The sequence below is a fragment of the Hemicordylus capensis genome, chromosome 1 (genome assembly GCF_027244095.1).
Source record: "Hemicordylus capensis ecotype Gifberg chromosome 1, rHemCap1.1.pri, whole genome shotgun sequence".
NCBI classification, from domain to species: Eukaryota; Metazoa; Chordata; class Lepidosauria; order Squamata; family Cordylidae; genus Hemicordylus; species Hemicordylus capensis.
The window spans coordinates 121,806,980-121,833,808 of NC_069657.1; the positions used below are offsets into that span (position 1 = coordinate 121,806,980).

General features: G+C 43.3%; 1 protein-coding gene across 3 annotated transcripts in view; it reads left to right on the top strand.

Annotated features, from left to right (window-relative positions):
• Positions 1 to 26,829, top strand: part of INSC (INSC spindle orientation adaptor protein) — a 130,485-nt gene that overhangs the window by 74,036 nt on the left and 29,620 nt on the right. For all 3 annotated transcript variants that reach the window (XM_053284444.1, XM_053284445.1, XM_053284443.1), the window contains exons 7-8: positions 5,820 to 5,991; positions 15,230 to 15,408. In XM_053284444.1, the coding sequence (XP_053140419.1) occupies positions 5,820 to 5,991; positions 15,230 to 15,408 (351 nt within the window). The remainder of the gene's footprint in view (positions 1 to 5,819; positions 5,992 to 15,229; positions 15,409 to 26,829) is intronic.

Sequence of the window (26,829 nt, forward strand, 5' to 3'; positions counted from 1 at the left end):
CTCAACTAATGCAGGCTTCTTTAGAAGAGGTCTAATAATTGACAAGGAGGCATACTGCCCTCCCTCAGAGAGGCATTTATGATTCCCACCAGGCCACCTACAACAGCCTCCCTGCTAGATAGAACAAGCCATGTTGGACAGGGATCAAGAGAACAAGTGGTAGGCCTCACCACTTCAAGAAGCTTGTCCACATCCTCAGGAGTCACAAGCTGAAAATGATCCAGTTTAATCGCATAAGAGGAGTTGTTGGACACCTCCAGTTCAGAAATCAAATTAATTGTGGATTCTCCATCTAAGTCTGCCCGAATCCGAGATATTTTATCTGCAAAAAATTCTTTTAAACACATCACAGCAGGTAAGTGATGACTCCAAATTCTGGTTCAAGGGAGCGGGGGCAAATACTAGTCCCCTCACAACCCTGAACAACTCCACTGGACGTGAACTCGCAGAGGCAATACAGGCAGAAAAGAACCACTTCTTTGCTGCATGTATTGCCTGAGCATAGATCTTTACGTGTGCTCTATGTCGCAATCTGTCAGATTCGAGTTGAGTCTTTCTGCACTTTCTCCCCAGTTGCCTACCTTGCCGCTTCAGCCCCTGTAGATCTTACGTATACCAAGGGGCCAATTTTGAAGCGGGTCAGAGGGGATGCTTAGGAGCAATTGTGTCTACTACCCTGGTGAGAAAGTTGTTCCAATTCTCAACCAGGTTATCAACAGGCGCACCAGCAAAGCCAACATTAAATCCCTCCAAGGCTTCTTGGAATCCTACTGGCTCCAATAACCTCTTTGGGCTAACCATTCTAATAGGCCCCTCACCTCTGCGGAGGTGGGAAGTGGTTGTAAGTCCAACCTTAACCAGATGGTGGTCCATCCATGACAATGGGGAGATCACAGGAGTCCCCAAACACGGAACAACATCCTGATCAGAGTAAAATACCAGATCAAGCATGTGACCTGCAATGTCACACAATTTATCTAGATCTTAGAATATGAATGACTATATTTGCTTTGAAAGTCCTGACCTGACTGTGGGTGTATGGGTTCAGCATGGATACATTGGTGTTCTAATACCATATATTCCAGGTTAGTATCTAAGTGTGTACTGGACACTGGACATCAGCTCCTCCTCTGAATTACTGTCTGACTTACTGACCATTCGTCTTCCATAGTTATACTTCCCATATCCTTGCCTTTGGGGAATAACTTATGGATTTCCACAGTAGTGCTGGGATAAGCCTGCTGCTTTACTGGAAATGTTCCTCATATCAATTTACCTATGTAAACCACTTTGGGAACTTTTCTTGAAAAGCAGTATATAAATATTTGTTGTAGTGTGTAGTGTAGCACTCCCAGCAACTTTTAATGGATTGTCTGGGGAGAAGGTAAGATTTGAGCAGCCTTCCCCCTGCCCACCCGCTCCCCCGCCCACCTGGTCATGTGAATGGCCCCACTGTATGGGATCGGAACCCACGAGATGATTTTGACCTACCTGTCCTGGATGGAGTTAAACTCCCCCAGAAGAAACAGGTATGTAGTTTAGGTGTAGTCATGGATCCAAACCTCTCCTTGGTGTCTCAGGTTGAGGCAGTAGCCAGGATTGATTTTTATCAGCATTGGCTGATATGCTAGCTATGTCCTTTTCTCAAGATAAATTATCTTAAAACAGTGGTGCATATGTTGGTAACCTCCAGGGTTGGCTACTGCAATGTGTTCTGTGTTGGGCTGCCTTTGTACATAGTACAGAATCTACGATTGTTGCAGAATGCAGCAGCCAGGTTGGTCTCTGGAGTAACCAGAAGAGAACATGTGACTTGTATTCTAAAAGAACTTCATTGGTTATTGGTATGTTTCCAGATGAAATACAAAGTGTGGGTTATTATCTATAAAGCTCTTGATGGCTTGGGTGCATGGTATTTAAGAAAATGCCTCCTTTGTCATGAACCCTGCCACCTACTGAGATAACCTACTGAGCATGCCCCTGTGTGGCTTTGCAGTTTGACAGGCTGACAACGATGAGGCTGTTTGACAGGCTGACAGTTTGACAGGCTGTTTGACAGTTTGACAAGCTGACAACGTCCTTCTTGCCTGGCAATTGCTTTGTTGGATCAGAGATGGGGTGCGGGATGAGTACTCGGAGAGGCGGCCCTCAAGAAGCACCGTAGGCATAGAGAAGGTGTGATCCTGGGCAGGTCTGCACCACCATCTTCATGATTACAGTTCTAGACAATGAACAAAAACATGGTTATGGTGCTGTCCGTGTTCAGATATAATGCTGCTGCCAAAAAACCCCTCAGGTTATGGAGGTTATGGCCGCAAAATTCACTACGAGCTAAAGGTTCAAATTGGATTTTGACCAATTGGAGTTAATTAAATTGGAGTTTAGTCTCATGTAGCTTTTGCCAGGGAACCATGGTTGCACACCTTCGGACGTCACAGAATACCAACCTCTGTCTCATTTAACTGTGGGTTCATCTTATGTGCAAATACAGCCATTGACGTTCTTTAGCATGCATTTTAGGTTATGATACAGAAGACTTAAAGGTGATAAAACGGGGTCCTTTCATGATTATAATGTCCAATGCATATATTTGAAAACAATAGGTTTGTGAGGACAAAACATCTTGTAGCACAGGAATATTTTCATATATCTTTGAGCAAAATGAATTGTGGCTATGACTGACTTTGACCTCCAGTGTTGTCATAACTAGAAGAACATATCTTGTTGTAAGCAGATGGATGTTGAAAGCTTGTCATGAAAAATGAACACTGGAAACAATTTCTTTTTCATTTCTGATCATATACTGAACATTATTTGTATTCTGTAAAATAAATATTTCAGTGACATATTTATTGTTGTTGTAATCATAACAACTTCTACGATAATAGCACTTCTTCTGAGAATCTGATGGCACTTCTCACATAATGCTTTTATTGACAGCAGAAACAACATGCTTTTATTTATGTCCAGCTAAGGACATTCAGGTAGGATAATTTGGCATTGTATATTAATAAATAACTGAAATGAAAGCAACAAAAGCTCTAAAGAAACAATTTAAGGGAAGAATAATAATGGTAGAACATTAAATGTTCTGAAGTGAAGACACTTTGAACATATGGGCTGAATACTCTATGATGAATGGCTCTGTGCATACTGAAATTTTGAGGCAAATAAAGATTGGGGAATGGTAAGGATACAGCTGAATACAGGGGCATAGCAAGGTTGGAGTGGGCCTGGCCTGGGGATGAGATTTTAAAATGGGCCCCTTGCTGCGCAGGCAGGCAGGCACGCTGCCATGGCCCGGCCACCCCCGCCCCCATGCGGAATAGAGATCAGGAGGGCTGGTGGAGGCTCTGCCTGCAGGTCTTGCCACACTTGCTCCCGGCAGTGGTGCAGCTCCCATGGCTCGGCTGCCCCACCCACCGTCCCCCTCACCTGGAAGAGAGATCAGGCAGGCTGGTGGGGCCCCACTGCAGGTCTTGCCACACTTGACTGCCCAGAGCATTCCCTCCTCCTCACTCTCTGCTTTGTGTAGGGCCACCCCTAAGGAGGTGTGGGGCTGGGGGTGAATCAGCATGTGCGGGGCCTCCTTAACATTTCATATCATTACAGAATCATACTTATTGATGACATACAGTGCAAATAGTGTGAGTGAGGTTTTTGGACATGTCCAACCAGCTTGGACATATAGTGCATTTCTAAAGAAAATATTAAATAAAAAGCACGATACGTGCTTCACAGTTCTCACTCAGACCAACTTGAGCATAGTGTGTGTGTGTGTGTGTGTGTGTGTGTGTGTGTGTGTGTGTATAAATTCCAGAACTTTCTGTAATTTTCTGCCATGAAACAAGAAGGATATATACATCCACTTATAGGATGTTTTTGGTGTTAGCTTTATATATATAAATACACACACACACACACACCAACAAATTCCCCAATCCGTTTCAAATTAAATATTCAGAGTCTCCTCAATCTGACCTACCTCCCCCACCCCCGCCCCCATGTCAAGGCCCTATGGCAAGCCGATCCCTAAATATTCAAGCGGGGGGAATAACTACAAAAAGGAAATCAGATTATACCTCAGTTACTAAGCACACAAAGTCTGGGCTTGGCTGGGCAGGGCAGAGGATCTGTACAGAGCCATGGTGAGCAAGAGCAGCTAGCTCTGGCCACTCTGTCTGCCTCCCTCCCTCCCTTGCTGCCTGCAGCAGGCAACCAGCCAGCACTAGAGTTCAGGCTTCAGTGAGGCCTGCACTACAGGCCTCTCTGGAAGCTTTGCCCACCTGCCACACAGCTAAGAGGCAGAGAGGGAAGGAGCTGTAGCAGCTTGCTTGGAGGGAATTCCCAGGCAAGCCTGCACTGCACAAAAAGGTCAGTTCTTGGCTCTGCTGGGGCCAGATTGGGAATGACTGGGACTGGGAAAGAGAGCAGGGCAGGCTGCAGGGGCCTTGCCCCCCCAGACCCTGTGGACCTGGGGACAATTGTCCTCCCTTGCTCGATTATTGCCACGGCACTGGCTGAATACATTCATTAAAAAACTTGGGCATCTTTTAAAAGCATATCTTCTGATAAGAGACCTCCCCCAACCCCAATTAGGTATCATTAAGGACTAAATTTGTACCAGAGCTCACCATACTTTAGCCTCAGGATGGATTTTCAATGCCAGGACTTTTCAATGCCAGAACATGAAATTTATATAGATAAAAGTGCTGTTGAACAAATTTGAACTTCAAACAAGTTTTCTTTTCTCACTATTAACTACAAAGAGTCCACATGCATGAGGGATTAGGGGAAGAATTTCCACATCAGAGGGTGTCAAGTGAGTTCTTTCTAGCTGCTTTGATCCTCAGCTAAAGCTGTGACAGCCCTCAGTTGCCACCACCATCGGAGATGCAGGAATATGGAGCCCTTCTCTCGAATCTCCAGTTTGCCCTCTTTGAATTGGGAAGGAAGTACTGTGTGGAGAGGAAGGCTGATATCCCAACTCAGGAACTCTAGGAACAATCCTGCTTTTGGATTGGTTGGAGGACGGGTGCTTATTTGGGGTGGGGGGTGGGGGACTCCTCTTTTCCTGACTGCTAAGTTATTTTGGCGAGACCATAGACCAGAGGGCAATGGCAAGGAGTATGCAGCAATCTTTTGGCAATGGATGGGGAAATTTGGGAGGGCAAATGGTTTTAGAGGGAGATAAGTTGCCTCTAGCAGTCTGTGCCTTCCTAGAAGAGAATGAGGTGCCAGGCAGAAAGGTGAGTTTCTGGTTCAGATAAAACAAGAGACATTTCAAGGCTATTTCCTCTTCTGGTCTCTTATTTATTTATTTATCATGTTTTTTTACCACCTGATGTGTACATCTCTAGGCGGTGTACATAAATTGTATCCATCTTATCCATTTCACAGAATATGTGGCCCAAGTTCAGGACAGAGAGGTACATATTGTATGTGTGAGGTAGATTTGATTTACTATGAATATTTTTCCCTGTGTAGGTATGCAGAACAGATGCAGGAGCAGACTGGAGATTTTATAGTATGTTTCCAGGTGTCTCCCTCTTGTCAGAATAAATCCATAATGTGGAAAACTTGCTATTTTACCCTGATTACAAACTCTCCCCTGGTATCAGGCTTTCCCAACGGAACTTCTGTTTTAAAGACATTAATTATTCTTTATACCATTTTTCCATTCAAAGTTTGCTCTTTGTATTAAAAACAGTTTTGTTTTAGTCTTCATGATATGGACAAAAATATGCTCTTTCTGAAGAAACCTGATATTTATTTCCTGTTTTAAAAACATGCTCTTGATGGTTTTGTTTCCCCCTTAGGTTGATGGAATATTATGCTTAGCTGACATCCTTATGGACAATACCCATTCCCAAGCTACCCATGCAGAAGCTGCAGCAGTAATAGCACAGATCACATCTCCTCAGCTCACTTTCACTCAGCATCTCAGCAGCTTTCTTGAGAACATGGAGGAAATCGTTACAGCACTTCTCAGTATGCATTTTGATTTTATTTGTTTTTCTGTACAAGCTGGCAGTAAATGCTTGATCACCACGAAAGAGGAACCTGCTTCCATAGACAAGTTCTCTATTTTACCATTCAATTGATATAATGCAATAATTTGCAATCATAGATTGATTGTAAGGTGGCAAAACTAATTTCCTTTTAGGAAAACAATACATTTATGGAATGCTACAGAACTGATGATCAGAACTTTCTTTTCAAGCTGCAGGGGATTTCTGGTAGCTTCAAGCTAATTTAGATGGTAAATTTTGGGGGACAGGGACCTCCATGGGTTCCGACATAAGTTACTCTGTAAAATGCTATGTACATAATTGGCACTGTATAAGTAATGGTAGCAGTAACTGTAATAATGATGTGTAGCCAGCCTTCAGACCCTTCTGGAAAACAGTGTCTAAAGAATGTTATTATGAGCTTCAGGAAGTTTGTATAACCCTATTCAGGTGTTCAGTAGTTGTGTGCAGGATACACAATCACAACAGTGACTGAAAGCCCCTCCGCCATGCTAATGTGCTCCTTCCCATGGTGACCCTGTGTACAGCATTTGCAGAGACAAATGTTGTATTCAGGGAGAGATTATTCCTGCGATTAGAAAGCTGGCACTCTCTCTGAAGAGATCTTCCTTGTGATCAGGAACACTGGGTACCAGCTTTCCTAATCACAGGGAAAATCTCTCCCTGGTTACAGTTATTTTTCTTTGCAGACAAATACTGAACTCATGGGCCGCCTTTAAATGTAAGGTGGAATCACGAGTCCAATGGACCCACAGTTCCACTCCCTCCCCCCATTTTCCTATCCACATTTGTATGTTTGGGAGAGCTGTCTCTCTGCAGTCAGTGAGACTGCAGGAAGGCAAGGGAGCTGGCTGTGTGGGCTTCCTTCTAGACAGAAGGACAGCCTGCACAGCCAATCAGGCTGGAGTGAGGGAGGAGTTTCCTCTCTCAACTCCGGTACCGTGAGGCCAAAACTGCAGTGCTAGCTATAGGATGTAACAACTCTGGCACCACAGAAATGGAGTTTGCAGCAGCAAAACTCCACTCTGACCAAAAATTCAGAGTGGAGTTCAGGGAGGGAAACCACATGTCCCTTTCTGCCCCAAACTCCATTTCCCCAAATTCAGACATGCGGGTGCGGAAACCAGACCTCCAGTTTCCTGAAGGGAATTTGACCATGGTCTTCACCCAGGAAAGAAGTTACATAGAGCATAAGCGTGAAGGGGCAGGACTTCACAGGTCAGCACTGTAACCGTGTGTACTTACAGAATTACATCATTCCTAAATATATTACAGAATTCCTGAATAGGACACAGCCATTAATGTACAGCCACTGTGTATATAAGTGCACAATAACCACATGCCAAACCTGATTTCCTGAAATATGTATCTGTTTGATACACTAAGCAGGAAGCATACATGTGCACATTATACTTCTGCTGGTGCACATAATATATTTTTTCTGAACCTGGAGAAAATGTAGGAATATGCTTCCATTTTGTAAACAAGAAGTTCTGATGAGAACTAATCTACCTATGTTCTTTTCACTATACTCTTAACTGATTATAACAATTTTTACAATTTAGCTCAATTCCACCTCAAATGTTCACATGTCTGCCATCTTGAATTGGGGTGGATGATATCACCACAAACTATGCCATTGAGGTGTCCCTATGTGCCCCTACAACTGTACTAAATTTGGCATACAACTGTGGCTAATGGAACTGTGGATGATGAAACCTTAAGTCAATGACCACGTTCAGACGTAATGGCAAATGGTGGTTAAAGCTGGCCAAGGCTGTAAATCCATTATGCCCAAACATGCAAAACCGCAGTTATGAGCTGAAAGCGACCTCTGGTTTTCCTCGCCAAACTCCCATTTGAACCTTTGGTTATCTAAGGTTAGCTGCCAACTGCGGTTTTACCGCTGATGTGTTACATCTGAAGCGTTTTATTGTGGTATAGCTGCTGGTGCAGCTATAACTGCGGTTTCACACAATTTGCAGTACTGGGTACCACTTGTACTGGTTAAAGATAGACTGCACAAGCATTCCCTCTACTTTTTCTCATATGTCCGCATAATGCGTTTGTTACCGACAATGACCATTTGTGACACACCCACACCAGCCGATTTTTCAGCGGATATGCCGGGAGACATATGCCCACCCCGTCCTATTCTTTGCTGGTTTATATTTTTCCCTCCCCCTAGACCCCCATCCCTATCCCGTATATGCGTATGGATGGATAGGATGGACTGCTAGGAATAGGTTGTGATTACTTAGGATTTTCCCATTCAGTTTTTGGTAGCATTGTTCTATTTTTTGTAAAAATTGGTAGGGGAAGGGGGACCAGCCCCTTCACCAGGGTGTAAGCATTCTTGCTCTCTGCCAGACCTTATGAGAAGAACCGTCCATCTAGAGCAAGACTAAATCACACAAGAGACTCTTCTTGTGTGACAAAGATGGATCATGCGCTGGAGTGGACCACTCTCTTATGAGAGTGCCTGGCCATAGAGACATGCATGTGGGCTGGAGGGCTTTTACTGCATGGCCTGGTTGGCAGTTCCACCAAAGCCCCAGGAAGGGTCCCTTGCAACATCCCTCTATGTCCTGGTGACTGCCAGGAACTGGGAAAATAAGCACCCCTTAAAAGTGTCTGGTCTCCCAGCAACACATTTCCATGCTCATGGTTAGCTTCTCATAGTCACCTGGCTAGCCAGGGACCATTCTAATCAATGGGTGTCCCATCACAGAGTGCCCCGCAGTGGCTGGTTTGCATTTGCTGCCACATCAGGCCCAGCCAGCACTGATTAGCCTGGGATGTAGGATTCATTCCCGGTCTCTCCTTGTCTGGCCACCCAACTCAAAACCGCTCGGACACCAGAAGCGGCCTGAACTACTTTGACATCTGGAAGGGGGAAGGTGGGAGTATTTTTAACCAGTGGTGCCAGGAGCTCCACAACAGTGGAACCCCCTATAGTTGGAAGGTTTAACTCATAAGAGTGCAGTCAAACTGCAAGCTGAAACCTATTGGTGTTTTTGTTTTCTCTGGTGGACTGGCCATCTCATGAGAAGGCTAATCCACTGGCCAGCAAGCTGTCATGAGCACAAGAGTATGTTGGGTCTTTCTCACTGCTTTTCCTGCATCTGCTAGCCTAGTAGCAACCTTCATTACAGTGAACCAAACCCAAGGATCCTTTGCCAGCCTTAATATTCATGTCCTCTCCTAGGCAGTCAATAAGACCTGTTCCTGGAGTATTAGGTGGTCTGGCAACTGGTGTCTTCCTCCAGGATTCTCGGGCATGTTCCTCAGTCTGCCCCGCAAACACACACTCACCTTTGTGTACATTAAGACCAAAGAAACTACACTCCATTGATAACATCTGAGAGTCCCAGGAATGGGGCTAGAACAGGTGTTAGGTCAATGAAAGGGCTCCTTGCACATGTGTATATTATCTTCCTTTTATTTAAAGCATACTTTTTCCAGTGCTAACCCTTTAAATGCAGGAACTGCAGGATGTGGCATTTCTGTTGCCAAGCACCATCAGGAGGAACAAGGAGAGGGCAGAGGGTGGGGCATCAGCTCTGAGTGGCAGCCAGGGAGAAACATGGCCACCCTAGAACTGACACATTTCTGGAGTGTTCAGAGCCAACCTCTCTATGATGGGGTGGGTGGGGGTGGAACTTGCACACAGAACCCAGGTTATAGTGGTGGCAGCATTCAGACGACACACTGCTGCCTTCTCACCTCAAGTTTCAGCAGCGAAACTCACTACAAACCAAAGGTTCATACTGAAGATTGGGAGCAAAAATTGAGCCGAGTTTGGGTGACAAAGTTGTGGCTTCATGCTTTCAGATGATCACAAACTCAAACCTCTGGCACATTTACCTCTGGTTTGGCATTATGTCCAATCAGGTCCTGTAGTTCTATGAATGGATCTCCTGTCTCTTTACATTTTAGTAAATCGTAACCTTGGGAGAATGAATTATGTTAGGTGCTGGGGTAGGAAGGGTTTAACTCTGAGCCTGGTGCCATTTCTCAATGAAAACCACCTCCCCAAGTTGCTGTTTGCTCTGTTAAGGAACACTTGTGCAACATGAATATTTTCCCTAGTGGGGCAAATAGAAAATTTTCATTCGGCAAACAACCCTGGGGGGCAGAGTTGAATTCCTCTCCTGCAATGCCATGGTCCCTACAAATATCAAGAGATAGGAGATGTAGTCCCAGATCTCCATTGTCTCATTCAGTTAGGCTGTTACTCAAAACTATATGAAGCAGTGCCTTGCTCAACCTTCAGTGCAATCGCGTGGTGTCCTCAGAGTTGTTGGCATATATTCAGACAGCACAATAAACAGCAATATTCCCCATGTTTCTGTTTTCCATTGTAACCTAAACCAGGGAGGCAGTGTGGTTTAAAACATGATTTGTGACCATCATGGAGCATGATGTACTACAGTCAGAATTATGATCAAGAAATAAACATGACTATGTGTATATCTTGAGTAAGATTTAGTTATTTTACATATATTATCACTAAAACAGCACCTAGCTTGGAAAGGTGTAGCTTTGCCTAAGTACATTTAGAAATAAAAAATGGACACTTTGGAGAAAATCAATCACTAATTTCCCTCTAATATTTATAGCTGAGTAATTGAATTACTTTTCTCATTTATTTAATCTTTAAACCACAGTGAAGTCAAATTGCTGAGTGAGTCAGACCTTAGTTAAAATAGATGTGTACAGGAATTAAAAGGCACTTAGAAGGTTATAATAATAATAGCTGTGTCTGCAGCATTTCTAAGAGGACCAACAGAATTTTTTTTATAAAGACTCCTCAATACGTAGTTGTAGTGGTAGCAAGATAAATTGCAGAATTATACTCACAGATCAATTAGTTTTACCCATCTGCTCATACTATCTCATTTTATTTAGTAATATAACATCATCTTGAACAACATCCAATGTAGACTGCTAAATGTACTAGCCCGGGACACTAATGAAGTCAATACATGAAGTGATTTTTGTTCTTGATTTATCTTCTTTTCAGTATATAACAATACAAATGAAAATGCCTGTTTAATAATCGTTTGGAAAATGAAAATACACATTTAGACAATGTGTTTTCTAAATGACAGTGACCTGCATGTTGCACAGTGAAATGCGGGCAGTTGAGCACCTGCCTGCACTGGTGTGTGTGTGTGTGTGTGTGTGTGTGTGTGTGTGTGCGCATGTGTGCGTGTGCAAGTACTGCCAGTGGTTGTTGTGGAACAGGGTTAGATCTACTCCGACTAAAAGTTGTTGATAGGACACCCATTATATCCAAAGGGCATAGCATAACTGCATTTGTGCAACCAAGTTGGAGCAGAACTGCCCTGTTCTGCCTCATCATCATCAGTGCTTACACACAGGAAGCAGCATGGGCAGGTGCTCAGCCACCCATGTTTTGTGGCATGGCATGTGGGTGGGTCAAAATATTTTCCATGTGGTGACTGTAATTTTTAGTGATCCATGCATGTCCCCAGCCAATGGAGTAAAGAGGCACCTTTTAAAATTGGTGATTCTCTTTATTTAGCAAGGGAGAGCAACTGGTTCTACCCATCCCCAGCATAGCACCCCTCCAGTGGCTGTTGCTAGTGTCTATCATATGCTTCTTTTTTAGATGGTGAGCCCTTTGGGACAGAGAGCCATTTTATTTATTCATTTATATCTATGAACCACTTTGGGAACTTTTGTTGAAAAGCGGTATATAAATATTTGTCATATTCGTATTTGTAAAAGGTAATATACATGGGGTGTTTAGAGTGAAACATTTTCAGAGGTTGTAAGAAGAATGGTTACATTACTCCCTTTGATTTTGTTGTTAAAAGATTCATTTGTTTTATGACTCATTCTTTAGAACTGCATTTATTTTCTTACAGATTTAAAACAAATTCATTAGTTCTTGCAACTCCCATTTGTTTTATTTGCCACTGATTGCAGTTGGAGGCACAGCTGCTCTTGTGCTACTTGTAACTTCTCTGTGTTGTATTCTATTGGCATGACATTTTCAGTTATCCTGCTACTCTCTTCAAAGGATCAGACCTGACAGATTTCAGACAGATGGGACAAGGGCTCCCCACACATGCACACACACACTTGAACATCTATCCAAAGAAAATGATTGTGTTCAAAAGTGGCACAGCAGAGGAGCAGACAGGCAGATGGGTGGTAGACTAAAACAGCAGCAGAGTTGAAGGAATGTGCACTGATTCAGCTGGCTGGGTTCAATCCAGCAGCCCCTCGATCGCCCCCCTCCCCCAGTTCTGTCCGATGAGGTTCGCAAACCAAATAGTAAAAAAAAAGCTTTAAAAAATTACCCCCAACTTACCCCTTCTCTAAGGTGGTGGCGACGGGGTGTGTGTGTGTGTGTGTGTGTGTGTGTGTGTGTGTGTGCGCGTGTGTCTGAAGAGGTTCCCTCTCCCACTGCCGGGCACTGTTATTGCAGCCATCGTCTGGTTTGGACAGTCTTCAGCGCTTTCCAGGCCTTTCACCCAGGATGTGGCCATTTTGGAGGCCACCACACATGCACAAATGGTCCCTGTGTGGCCAAATCATGACCCAGGCCATGCTGGGGCCATTTGCACATGCACGGCAGCCTCCAAAATGGCCGACGCACCAGGTGAAAGGCCCAGAAAGGGCTGAAGATCACCCAAACCGGGCAATGGCTGCAATAATGGAGGTTGGCGGGGGTAGGGGAAACCTCCATGGAAAACCCCCCACCTTGGAGAAGTCCCCCCAGAGGGGGTAAGTTGATATGTTGAGAATATATATATATATATATATATATATATATATATATATATATATATTCGGTTTGAATATATAAAAGGTTCGATTTGACTTCAAAACCGGTTTGGTTCAACAGTTCAGGGTCAAGCCGAACCACCCCCAGTTTGGCTTGACCCCGGACTGAACCTTCCTCAGGCATTTGGGGGGTTCGTGGACCAAATAGTAAATATAAATTTATAAATTCAGTCTGGGGTCAAGCCAAATTGGGGGTGGTTCGGCTTGGCCCTGAATTCTTGAACTGAACCAGTTTTGAAGTCAAACTGAACCTTTTCGCACACCCCTACAGAATTGGGCAAGGCAGAGGAATTGAGCAGTGGACCAGATTCAGGGACCAGTTTTAAGCAGCATCAGTTTTACACAGCAGATCCAACTACACACACCTACACACCAGCAGAGTGCAGTAAGCAGAGGACTTGTGCAGCAAAGCAGAGTTAGGTACCTGCCAGTCTTAAGAGTGAAACAGCTTTTTAATTTTACTGTATGAACATGTACATGCACACATTTTCTGTCCTCTCTCTCTTTTTGTCTCCCACTCCCTTGTAAACTTTATATGACCTTCACAGACTTTTTCAGAGTTGCATCTTGAACAAATGTGTTCTGAATGTAATGCATGAGTTATGAATGAAAAGTTGATTTGCATCTTATTTATTTGAACAACCATTCCTTTGTATGAATTATATGAATCTGGCTCATTTGTTCCTTTCCCATTGATTTGTAAAATGAATGCATATCCCTCATATGCTCCTATATAAGCATAGGGCTCTTGGCTGTTTATTTCTCCCCATTTGTTTCAGTTGAGAAACTCCATGTTCTTATACATTCTCTTAAGAGTATAGATCAGCTCTCTCCATTGATACCAAAATCTTGCAGAAGGGTCCTGGCATTCCCATAGGCAGAATGTGTACTGGCATTCTCATAGGCATAAATAACCAGTGGTGCAATGCTTAATTGTAGGATACACGGATAAGTCCCATGGAAATTTAAATCCAGTTTGGTGTCTTAATTATGTCCTCATTGTTTCACGAGCTTTCAGTAACAGCACATGACTGCCATAGGATGTATGAATGGGAGTGAGAAGTGATAAGCTATACATAAATATGGTTTGAGTTGCACTGGAGATCAATTCCATAGGCTGATATTCTGACTAAATCTGCTAGAGAAGGTTCTGTTGAAATTTAGGAGGCCTTTTTCCCTGAGTAGTACAACTGAATAGTTGAGTCAGGATGTCAGCCATAGTTTCCAATTGTTTCTATATACCAGGGATAGTCTCTCTTTTCTGGAATCTGTCCCTGGTAAATCACTTTCCCTGTTTTCCCCCTTTTTTTGCCCTTTGGGACTGCCTAGTTTTCTATATGAATTCTACTCATTCTCCCTCTCCTTCTCCTTCAGAGGCCACCTTTGCACATAATAGCAAACTGGAGGCAAAAGTGCCAGAGGTTTAAAATCATGGTGGTTTTAATGCAGGAAACCATGGTTTTGTTGCAGAACCATGGGACTCTTTTAGTCCCCAAACCTGAATTGTCACCTTAGCTCTGTAATGAGTTTTGCTGCTGAGACCTCAAGGTTAAAGGCAGTATTATGTTGTCCGCATTCTGCCACCATGTTCTAGTTGAGGGCAGGAAGCTCCTCCCACTCTCCTAATGAATTGACTGCCATGGCTGTCCATCATGCCATGCACGCAGCCAGTGCAGTCTCTCAGACTGCATATTGAATCGTCTGGGAGCACGTGGGGAAGGGAGGGGGGGAAGGAATGGAGGCAAACTGCGGGTCTGTTAGACCTACAGTTTGCTGTTATGTGCAAACATGGCCAGTCTCTCTATATACTAAATCTCCAAGTAGGTAGGTGATTGCTTTATATTTCTTGTACACCTACATGTAATGGGTGCACAACACTAAGGCAGTATCCAGTGAACAGCATATTGTGGGTGGAGTCCAGACTTCAGCAATGTGTAATAGTGGTGGAGGGCTTGGGCAGTCTTCTCTGATATGAGAACTGGTTGTTGCAGGTATGTCTCTATTTTCATTTGTGAAGTGCTAGAGGGGATGGGCGTGTCTGCTTTGGTAATCTGGAATAATGTGGTTTGCATGCATTTATTTCCTGCTCTCCATAAGTGATATGCTTGTAGTCAGAACTGTATGCCACACCTCCCCAGGACGCTTGGTTGTGTCCCCTACACATTCACAGGCATGCTCCTGTTTTCATCAGTAAGATGTTGAGTGTAAGTAAATCAAGTTAACAAGGTTAGCCAAAGATTTGGGGAATGCAACAACAAACCCCCAACTTATAGATGGGGTGATTAACTATGTGTGGAACATGTTATATCTGTTTTAGTTTGAAGCAACTAACATTTTAAATTTATTTCTAACTAGATTATGTTTTATTTATCTAGGACTCTGCCAAGAGGCCACCTCTGGAGAGGTTTTTCTACTGGCTTCAGCTGCACTTGCCAATGTTACTTTTTTTGACACAATGGCCTGTGAGATATTGCTTCAGTTGAATGCAGTGAACATTCTTCTAGCAGCTTGTTGTGACACACAGAAAGTGGATAGTCCCTACTCCCGAGATCAGGTAAGTGATTAAATATTTTATTCTTAGTTTAGAAATTGGTGTACTGGGTGCAATATTTGGACATAGAGATGTGCACAAAACCAGCCAGGCCAGTTCAGTTCAAAACTGGTTTGACCACTGAACCAGCTTGAATCAGCTCAGTGCTCTACAGATAAAGGGGAATCCAGTAAGGATTCCCTTTTATGAGTAAAAGGGCAGAGACAGGGGTTTCCCTAAATCTAGAAGGGTTGGGAGGTAAGTAATTTAGTATTTACAGTGCAAGTTATGGTGGCAGTAGTCGCGGTGGGGTAGTGGGGAGGCAGCTGTGACTCCCTCCACCCACTGTCACTGGCCTCCTCCAGAGTAACCCGGGCCAACAGTGGCCCAGTTTGGGCCTCTGTGCTCATGTGGTGGCCATTTTAGTGACCTCCACTTATGCCCAGAGGCCATTTGCATGACCACATGACCACAGAAATAGCCTCTGTGCATGCATGAAGGTCACTACAATGGCCCGCACACATACTCAGAGGCTTGAAACGGGCCGAAGTAGGCCCAAAGTGGGCTGCCGCTGACCCGGGCTACGCGGGGGGGGGGGGAGGCCGGCGGGGGGGGGGGGGGAACAGCCACTGTCCCTGCTGGCCCTCCACAGCCATGGCTTGCACTGTGAGCACTAAATTACTCCCCTCCCGCCCCCTCTAGGTTAAGTGAAGCCCCTTCCCCTGCCCCATCAGATTCCCCTTTACCAGTAGAGCCCGAAAGCCCACTCAGTTTGAACCAGGCCCTGTTCAGTTCAAACTCGGAATTGAACCTGTCAGGGAATTGACATAATTTGCTTCTTCACACATTTCAAACAGTCTTCTGTTATTTCCTCCATTGTGATGACTCAAGAGATATCTCACTGGTTCACACCTCCCATCACGGTGCTTCAGTCATAAGAACATAAGAACAGCCCTGCTGGATCAAGCCCAAGGCCTATCTAGTCCAGTATTCTGTTTCACACAATGGCCCACCAGATGCCTCTGGAAAGCCCACAGACAAGAGCTGAGGGCATGCCCTCTCCCCTGCTATTGCTCCCCTGCAACTGGTATTTAGAGGCATCTTGCCTCTGAGGTTGGAGGTGGGCTATAGCCCTCAGACTAGTAGCCATTGATAGACTTGTCCTCCATGAATTTATCTAAGCTCTTCTTATAGCTATCCAGGCTGGTGGCTGTTATCACATCTTGTGGCAGAGAATTCCATATGTTAATTATGCATTGTGTGGAAAAGTGCTTCCTTTTGTTTGTCCTAAATTTCCCAGCCTTCTGTTTCATGGGATGACCCCTGGTTCTAATGTTATGTGAGAGTCAGAAATTTTCCTCTATATTCACTTTCTCCACACCATACATGATTTTATAGACCTCTATTATGTCACCCCTCAGTTATCTTTTTTCTAAACTAAAAAGTCCCAGGTGTTGTAGCCTTATCTTGTAAGGAATGTGCTCTAGGTCCCTGATCATCTTGGTTGCCCTCTTCTGCACCTTCTCGAGTTCTAGAATTTCCTTTTTGTGGTATGGTGACCAGAACTGTACACAATATTCTAAATGTGGCTGCACCATAGATTTATATAAAGACATTATGCTATTAGCAATTTTATTTTCAAACCCCTTCCTAATGATTCCAAGCATTGAATTGGCCCTTTCCACACATTGTGTCAATACTTCCTACGAGCTGTCCACCACGACCCCAAGATCTCTCACTTGGTCAGTCATCGACAGCTCATTCCACATCAGCATATATGTGAAGTTGGGTTTTTTTTGCCCCAATATGCATCACTTTACACTTGCTAACACTGAACTGCATTTGCCCTTTTGTCTCCTACTCTCACAGTTTGGAGAGATCCTTTTGGAGCTCCTCACAATCTGTTTTGGATTTCACTACCCTTAATAGTTTGATGTCATCTGCAAATCTGGCCACCTCACTGTTTACCCCAACTTCTAGATCATTTATGAATAAATTCAAAAGTACCAGTACGGATCCCTGGAGGACCCATCTTTCCCCCTCCATTTAGAGAACTGTCCATGTATACCTACCCTCTGTTTCCTGTTCTTCAACCTGTTACTAATCCACACATGAACCTGTCTCCTTATCCCATGACTGTTAAGTTTTCTCAAGAGTCTTTGATGAAGGAACTTTGTCAAAATCTTTTTGAAAGTCCAAGTCTACTATGTCAACTGGATCACTTGTACCCACACAACTGTTGACACTCTCAAAGAACTCCTAAAGTTTGGCGAGGCAAGATTTACCTTTGCAGAAGCCATGCTGGTTCTTCTTCATCAGGGACTGTTCTCCTATATGCTTAACCATTTTATCATCGAGAATGCTTTCCATCAGTTTTCCCAGCACAGAAGTTAAGCTAATCAGCCTGTAATTTCCTGGATCTCTCCTTTGTCCCTAATAGAAAATTGGTGTTACATTGGCTACTTCCCTGTCCTCTGGTACAGAGCCTGATTGTAGGGATACATGGCATATTTTTGCAAGGTCAGCAATTTCACATTTGAGTTAAAGAACTCTCGGGGGGATGCCATCTGGCCCTGGTGATTTGTTAATTTTTAATTTTCCCAGACAGTTTAGAATGTCATGCTAATGCAGGGAAGAGCTGCTCCTGGCTGCGCTGCGGCGACTCACAAGGAGACCCTTGACCGGGAGGCTACAACAAGGCTTCCAGCATTGGGGGGCTTCCCAGAATGCCCTGCATACTCATGCGGGGCATTCTGGGACTCTTGGGGGCCAGGAGGCCCCTGATCCCTGACACCCCAGCCACTCCATGACGAAGCCAGTAATCATGTGGGCGGCCAATCCAGCTGCCCAGGGTGAGTTGACTGCTCATGTGTGGGGAGAGCAGGTCAAGCCTGCTCTCCCCACAAACCCCCTGCAGTCTGTCCACGCTGCTCATGTGGAGAGCCTCGCTGGGTTTTATCTTAAATTCTTCAATTGGGATGGAAGCAGCTTCTATGCTTGGAAGAAGATTTGCACTCACCCAGGAACCCTTTGGTGAGCAGAATCCTGTTACTGTGAATGGAAGCTCTTTGTATTCACAGAGTGAAAGCTGAGGACACTGTCAAACATGAGTTGACAGAATGTGAAAAAATTACTCTTTCCCCCTGCTTAACCCTCATAATTATGGAGACAAAAGAGTTGTCTCCATAGTTATGAGATACTGTGAGATGATTTCTGCAAACATACAAAATGCACAAATACCCCTTAAGGATGATTAGTATAATTTGGGGAATTAAACATGGGTGGCAGTTGGCGTCAGGAGGAGAGCGTGGATATTTTAGTGCATATAAATTTATATACCCTTGACCAAAGAATGGTACACTCCTTCTATCTGGGATGGTCATCCTCTTCCACTGAATGCACAGCTTCGGGAGGGATGCACATGGAGAGGTGAGGGAGGAAGGGGACACCCACCTAGCCAGCCAGATCAGCCGAATCAACCCAGGCGATCAATAGGGTGACAGATGTCGCAGCCAGATCGCCCTCACATCCGATAAATTTGTAATGACTGCATGTATAGATTTTTGAATTTAATTAAGGATTGAATTTGGACCTATTAAAATGGATTTGGTTTGCTGTTTGAAGGTATATTTGCTGTATTTTTAATGGTCCTTATGCATATAATGATTCCTCAAGAAGGCCCAACATGGAACTTTCCTGGGGCATTGATCATATTGGATAATCAATGGGTGAGTGACTGAAAAATCTTGTGCAATCTTCACTACTTGCTCACCTCCCAGTTGGCATCTTGCATGTGTCCAGAAAACATATCTGACACTTTGCTTTTATTCTGGAATGATTTCAGACATCATCATCACTTTCATCATCCTTGAAAGTGGAACAGCCTTTGCAAAAAGCATGGGTTAGCTAGGCTTTATTAAAACTAAGATGACTTGAAAGTTTTTAAGTTTTTTGCTTTTAGTTTCCGTTCCAACTTCCATATTTAGGTTGAAGAAAATCATCCCTCTTTGACCTGTTTATCATTCTCTTGCACCCATGTGCAAATGCTGATGTCAATTATTCTGGCAACTCATTTGTTTGTGCATATAAATATGAGCCTATAGGATACAGGTCTAAAGTAGGCATCTGTGAGTTCCAGGAAAGTCCAACAAGTCTGAACAAAATTTAAAGCAATATTCCACTGAAGCCAAATGAACAACTACCATTGACGTCAATACACTCTGGCTCACTCAAATAGCCAGCCGTTTTCATTCTCTCCTGGCAACTACTGAGCAACTAGCTCTCCATATTTACTTTGGTCATTATCATGCCTCTTTTATTAATACAGCTTTAAAAATGAAATATAAAAAGTGTTAATGTATCATTATGCCTTTCTAAAAAATCCATCTTTCTTTTAATCACTGGGTCTGCACTGGAGAAGTTGCTGTAAAGCACTCTAAGAACATAGGGTTCACTCTAATAAGATACAGGATCATCTAGAGATGTTGTTTTGGAATAACTAGCTCATGCGGTCCTGCTTGGATGTATACCTGGGTGAAGATTTACCAATTCCAGGGGGTGGGTACCTATGTTAGTCTGCTGAAGCCTAAGCAAAACAACCCACACTCCTGTGACACATAAGGAGGCCTTCACATCAACCTGAAGGCTTCGCTACATTCACCTTCCCTCTGAATGGTGAGTAAAGTGTTGTTGGGAACACCATCTGCACTCCCACATGATGAATTTTCGAAGAGCCGGAATGATGCATCCTGGCCTCCAAGTATTCCACAATGCGCGACGTTCTTCTGAGCCCAGTGCATTGGGAGTTTCCTCCAGGTGCCTCTTTCTGTGTGGTCCTGAGCTCACGCACAAGCAGTAAACCCATGTTAAGGGAGCGCTCACTCCCTTAACCTCAGCTAAAAAGCCAGGCTAGGTGGTGCTGCCCCACTGGGTTCAGGCTTGATCCTGGCGGTTCTCACACACAGCCTAACCCAGTCTGGGCTTCCCTGTCCTGGGTTAAGCTACATGTGAGAACAGCCCCAAGGGCTATTATTGTACGGTACATTTTCACTGGGTATACGAAGTATTAAACGAAGTTGGTTTGTGTGTGTGCGTGTGTGCAAAAAAGAATTTTTTAAATAGTGGGGATAAAGGCTCATACAAAGGGTAGCAATAGGTCTGTCATATTTCTGTGCAGAGCAAAATGTATATTAGATAGTTTAGAAACCCTGCAAATTTAACACCAGAGTTAAGCCTATCGCATTTTGGTTCAAGCTCCACAAAACTGGGAAATTGGAACCTAACAGATGTGCCTCGTGATCAGTAATTATGTTGTGCAGTGTCACAAATTGTGCATGCTTACAACTTGCACTCCATGCACCTACACTTTTCCTTGTTACTTGAGGCCCAAATCAAATTGGGGAGGATGGAGTGCATGGCACCAGCAAAGATGCCCCATGCTTTTGTATTTGTTTATTTTGGAGATTTATGGAACTTGGGCCAAAATAAGAGAGTCTAAACTCTGGTCTTACTGTAAATGGCAGGGTTTCTTTTTCTTTTTCTTTCTAATTTCTGTGAAATTGTGAAAAGAAAATGTATCACTACAGTGTTGGCAATCCAATACTCCCCCCATGTCATATTTAGTGTTGATTGTAATGAACACTTTATATTTGTGGTGGATTGCATATATTTAAACACATAATTTTTGGGATATTCTGCATTATAGCGGAGTCTTACAACTGTGTAGTAGAACCAGTGTGGTATAGTGGTTAGAGTGTTGGACTAGGAGCGGGAATACCTGAGTTCAAATCTCCATTCAGCAATGAAACTCGCACATGACCTTTCTGGGGAGGGTGGGCTCAGTGATCACCTTCCCTAGGTTGCTCTGCCACTTCACACTGCATGGAGATGACAAATGGCTCTCACACTGGAGATTTTTTAAAAAAACCAAAGTGGCCCTCACTTGAAAAATAATGAACATAATGACTTATGGAGTTTTCTCACTGAAAATAAAGACACCCCACCTCTAGGGTCTAGGAGATAGAGGAGAGAAAATAGCAAACTGGGAACTGTGGGATAAGTTGAGCTTTGTAAAGAGGCTGAAATTTTGCTGAGATTACCTCTAGGTTTTTGTTTTTGTTTATAAAATAGGTGTAATTAAAGCGGCCCACTTCATTGAAATCAACGAGACCCTCTTGATTTAAGTGCTCCTGTTAGCATTCTGATAGTGGGGAGTTGGGCAGCAGTATGCCATCAACCGAGAGAAGTGTGAGGTAATTCTGATTAAGTGTGAGGGAGTCACTCTTTGCCTGACAGATAAGCGAGGATACAGAAGGGGAAGAAAAGGATGCTGCAATCCTAGGCATGCTTATTTAGAAACATCCTCCCAAACTGCTTCTCCTGCACATTGTTCTCATTTAATTTCTGAGGTTGTTTGTAGATATTTGCTAATTTACCACCTGGCTTTCTACAATTGTCCATACCATATCTGCCCTCCCACTCTTCTCTGAGAGTTCACATTCCATTCCAGAATAGGCATTCCACTTGTAATAGAATCTACTAGCTGCCAATCTTAGAGTACTGGCAAACTTTGGCTTCATTGTCAAACCATACACTCTATGCATAACTTTGCCAGCACTTGTTAGTTATTAGGGATTTGCAGAACACTTCAACAGTGAAACATTTCAGTTTGAAAGTTTCAAGTGTTTCAAGCTTGAATCAGAACACCCTTTAAATAAAGGGCCTGTTTTAAGCTTGGGGCAAAACAACCCCGTTACGATCAAAACATTTTGTAGGCCTGTTTTTCCCTTGCTAATTGGTTTTCTGATACTGGCTTCCAATTGGCTTGCAATCTCCTTGCTTCTTGGTTGGCTTGTTTTCATACAAATCAAGTGTTGTCATGGGCAGCTGTGCCCCCATTGGTTGCGGGGATGGAGGGGGGAGACCAAACGAGGGAGTTTCAAAATGTATTTAAAGGGACTGGGAGGCAGAGAACGCCCTTATAGTGCCCTCTCTCTCATCAAGAGAGGAGAAAGGATCATCAATACTGCAGCAGCAGAGAGAAGACTGGTGTTAGTGGCCAGGAGCCTGCCTGGCCCAGTGGAGAGACAGAAAGTCTAGATTAGCCGGCTGGATTATCTGTCTCTCTCCCCCCCACACCCTCACTTTTTGCAGTGCCAACCAACTGCTTTCCCCCCCTTTTAATTTTTTCTTTTAATTGAAAAGGAATTAAACCTCTTTCCGGCCCCCAGCACTGCTCTCACCAGCTGCCACTAACTAAACGGGCACTCCTGTGCTCCTTAAATATCAGCATAAGTAGATGGTGATCCAGTCACAACAGCAGTCCAAGATTATTATACTTTTTGCTGTGATGATTTAACAAATAAAGAGGAACATTTATGTGGAAGAAAAGTTATCTCAATCTTGATTGACTCTTAATTCAGGAAAATCAACTTTGCTAGAAAATTCTAATTCAACAGTTTCATGCTGGAGTAATTTGCTATAGAATATATTTAACTACTTTATCAGTGAGGAACATGGGCAGATCCAGATGAACACAACATCATACTTTCTACCACACTTCAGGGATGTAAAGTAATAATCCTCCAAGGGCCAGCATCAGGGGTTGATTTTACTGGGCAGCTGCTGAAGGCCCAAGTCTCTCAGGAAGATGATCCCTCAGGCCACCCCTGTGCCATCATGTGGCAGTGACTCTCATTTGAGAGAGAGTCACTCTGTTGTTGCCTCCTCTCTCCCATCTCATCTGCAAATAGGAAGTTTCCCCAAGAAGCCCCTGCATCATCACAGCAGCTTCTAGGAAAAGCTGCCAGTTACGGATGGGAGGCACCTGAAGAAGTCAGTGATGGACCCCATTGCCACTTCCCCCTTCCCTTTTACAAGAGGAGCTTTCTTCCAGAACTTGGTGTCATTGCAGGGACCTCTGGGGAAAGTTCTCATTTGCAAAGGGAGGGAGGCTTGGGAGGAGAGAGCAATCGAGTACAACTCTTTCACACTCTTTTTAGTCCCATCAGTGGCAGGAGTGAAGGGGGGAGGAGAAGCCCATGGAGGAGGATCTTTGGTGTGGCTGCCACCACCTCCAGCAGCAGGAAAAATTTAATACCAGCAATGTTGAGGAATGTAAATCCCACCACAAACCTCAGGGGACCCATCCAGGTAGGAAGGGGCCCATGGAAGGCAGCTAGCCAAAGCAGTTAAATGAAAAACTTAGTGATGATTCTAAATCCTCCTCACTATGGGGCAGAATTATTCAGACAGTCAAGCTGTTGTGAGATGAGAGAACTCAATGTTGATTTGGACATCTGTATGGGCTCTCTGTAATATTCTCCAGTTTGGTGAAGAGAATGTTATCACTTGCATATTTCCCCAAATTTCTGGTCAGGTGCAGATTTGTTTTAATTCTTCCCACAGTTTGACAGAATGTTACTGATAACCAACCAAGGGGGTTGCATACAAACTGTGGTAAATTATCGTTTGGTATATGGTTGTCTATACTACCTCTGTTCTGATGTTAATATGATTATGCACTGCTACTAAGCATTTTTTTTTAAGTGTTCTCTTTGAACGACCGAATTACTCCATTCAGTAGAATGGATGGATTAGCCATGCCAGGCTCCAAATATATTGTAAGTAAGAAATGATTAAAAGAGAGAGTGGATAGAAATGACGTTTTTATCCAATGAGTCATCTTGCCAAAAATGGAAGAGAGATAATTTAATTGAGAACAAATGTTATCCAGTATTTCCTCAAACGCAGCAATGATGGCTTCTACAAAAATGATAAATTTAAATAAAGCAATTTTCCTAATAGAAAATGAACCACAAATTGTGTTTGTTTCTTTTTGTGACATCACTGTTGAGTTTTATAAAATCATTTTCTCTGACAAACTCATTAATTTCAAACAGCCTACAGTTGGTGGTGGGTGGATAAGGTAGCAGGTGTGATTCTTCACAGCCTGGTCCACAAAAACAAATACTTTGATTATAGTCCATTCTGTCTGTCCTATCTTCTTTGATTATAGTCTATTTTCTTTGATTATAGTCCATTCTGTATGTATCTATCAGTTCTAAGCAATACCGCCATAGCATGGATCACTCACTACTATGAGGGGACTGTCTTCTGGGGCAGGCCTGTGAAATGTGTAATGGCCTTAAAAGTCAGCCCAGAAGGATGGCCCTGCAATACTTCCAAAAATGTTTTCATGTTTCTAGGAAATATTTTATAATAATGGAAAAGCCACCGAGAATGACTGTATTTATTTAACTCTATATTCGGCTGTTATTTAAAAAGCTTACATAAAGATTCTAGTAGTCTCCCCTTCAAGCACTGATTACACCCACAGTTTAGGCCCACACCCATTTAACTTGAGATAGAAATTTGGCGCAGAATACAAACGAAACGAAACAAACAACTTCATTAGTACTAAGCATTGGGTTATGACACACTATTCACAGATGTATGCCCTTTTTACCTAGACTTGGAGTGTTGATGAAGAATATTTTATTATTTATTTATTTATTGTTAAATTTATACCCCGCCTTTCATTAAGAAAATCCCAAGGCGGCTCACAATAAAATTTAAAAACACGATTATAAAAAAGACACATGTAAATATTGAGCTAAAAAGTATAAAAACAAATCTAATTAAAAAAAAATTAAAACACAAGTTACAAACTCATAAATGTTCCTCTCCACAGAATCTTTAGTAAAGAGAAACCAGAGTATATGCTTTTGATTGATGATCTCGATTGACTTCCCTATCTCTGATCCCTACTTGGGATAGTTCATACATGATGGTGTACTCCCTCAGGTGTAGGTAAGTTCACTGTTGGCTTGCATACTGGAGTCTTTGGGCGTGTAGGCTTGCTGGTCTCCCCATGGACAGTGTACAATCACCATTTTTTCTGTGATGGCCTAAATTGTATTCATTTAGGGGTTAGCACAATTTGTGAATAAGCCCACCTTTATTTAGAGTTTTCAATATCAGCAACCTGAACAGTGCCCAGAGAAGCAGTACTTCCTTTGCAAATCTCACAGCAAATCTGTTGGCTAAAGCTTTCTTTGTTTCTCCCCAACATTGTGCATAATACATCCTGGCATGTGTGACAAGTCATTTATGAAGTGACTGGGCTCACATTTAGAAAAGGACTTTAGAAGCACTGCAACATAGCAAGGGGTGAGGTAATCATCGTGTCTCTGTTAACAAAGCTTTAGATGATGAATTACATAATTAAATTTCTCAAAATACTTAGGAAATTAAACAAGTGGCATAACTGCCAGGAAGGGATATAAAAATAAGAACAGAGCTGAGTTTTGAAGCTTGGTTTTTATGAACTCTAGCAATGCAGTTATAACATTACTGTTCTAATTAATATTGTATTTGAAACCACAATAACTTTTTTGTATCTCTTCAAAATGCTTATCTTTGTTATCTACATAGCTGGCAGAGGTGCACTTAGATAAGCTTGGAGCATGGAACTAAAGGCTTTTGGAGGCCTCACACCCTGCTGGAGCCCCCCCCCCCCCGCTACAAGTTACGCATCATCCCCCCCCCCACAGACACACACTGTGACACACACAGTATTTTTAAGGGAACAAACAACAAGTGAACTCACAAGAATGTAAGAATATAAAAAAGATATATTTATGCAAAAATGCATTAGCAAAAACATTTCAACACACGCCTCAACATATTCCCATCCCTCATGTTTCTTTCCCTACTCCCCCCTCTGTCTCTAAAGAGGATTTGTGTGTGTGCACACGCGTGTGTGCAGGCCTTGGACTTTGACCCAGAAGTCCAGGGGTTAAAGTGCCTCTGAAGCTGGTTTGCATATAAAGAACTAAGTAATATATGGGCTTTAAGGATATACAAATTCTGTCAAGTCAAATTCTGTCAAGGATAAATAGTTATAAATCTTGCATAGAAGTCAATACAGTGAGGTCCCCAGGATATCAAATGCCTTAGTCCTTACTCTCAGGCTTGAGCTCAAATACAGGTTATGTAGCATGTAGGGTAGGAGATATTTGAAGTACCAAGACCTCACTGTTTAAGGTACTCAACTGTGAATGGCAACCTGAGACTTAAATCATGTATGGGCCATGAGATGTCTTCAGCTGGTATGAGCTCGTTTGAAATAAAGGAGAACTGCACTTCAGGATGGACCTGTGCATCAATTTCAATGTAGTTTAATAGGGCCACTCCTCAAGACCATGTTAATTCTGGTTAAATGGGGTGAACCAACATTGGTGTCATTGTGTGAACCCATACACAGCAGCAATCCTTGCTAAGTTCTGTAGAGTATCAAACCAGGATATGTGATCTTGGATCAGAGCCAGGTTAGTCATCTTCCCAGGTGCCCTAACCTAGATCCACTGATCATGTGAACCCACACCTCCAGGGCTGTCCTTAGGGCATGGCAAGCAGAGCAACTGCCCTGGGACCTGCTCTTTT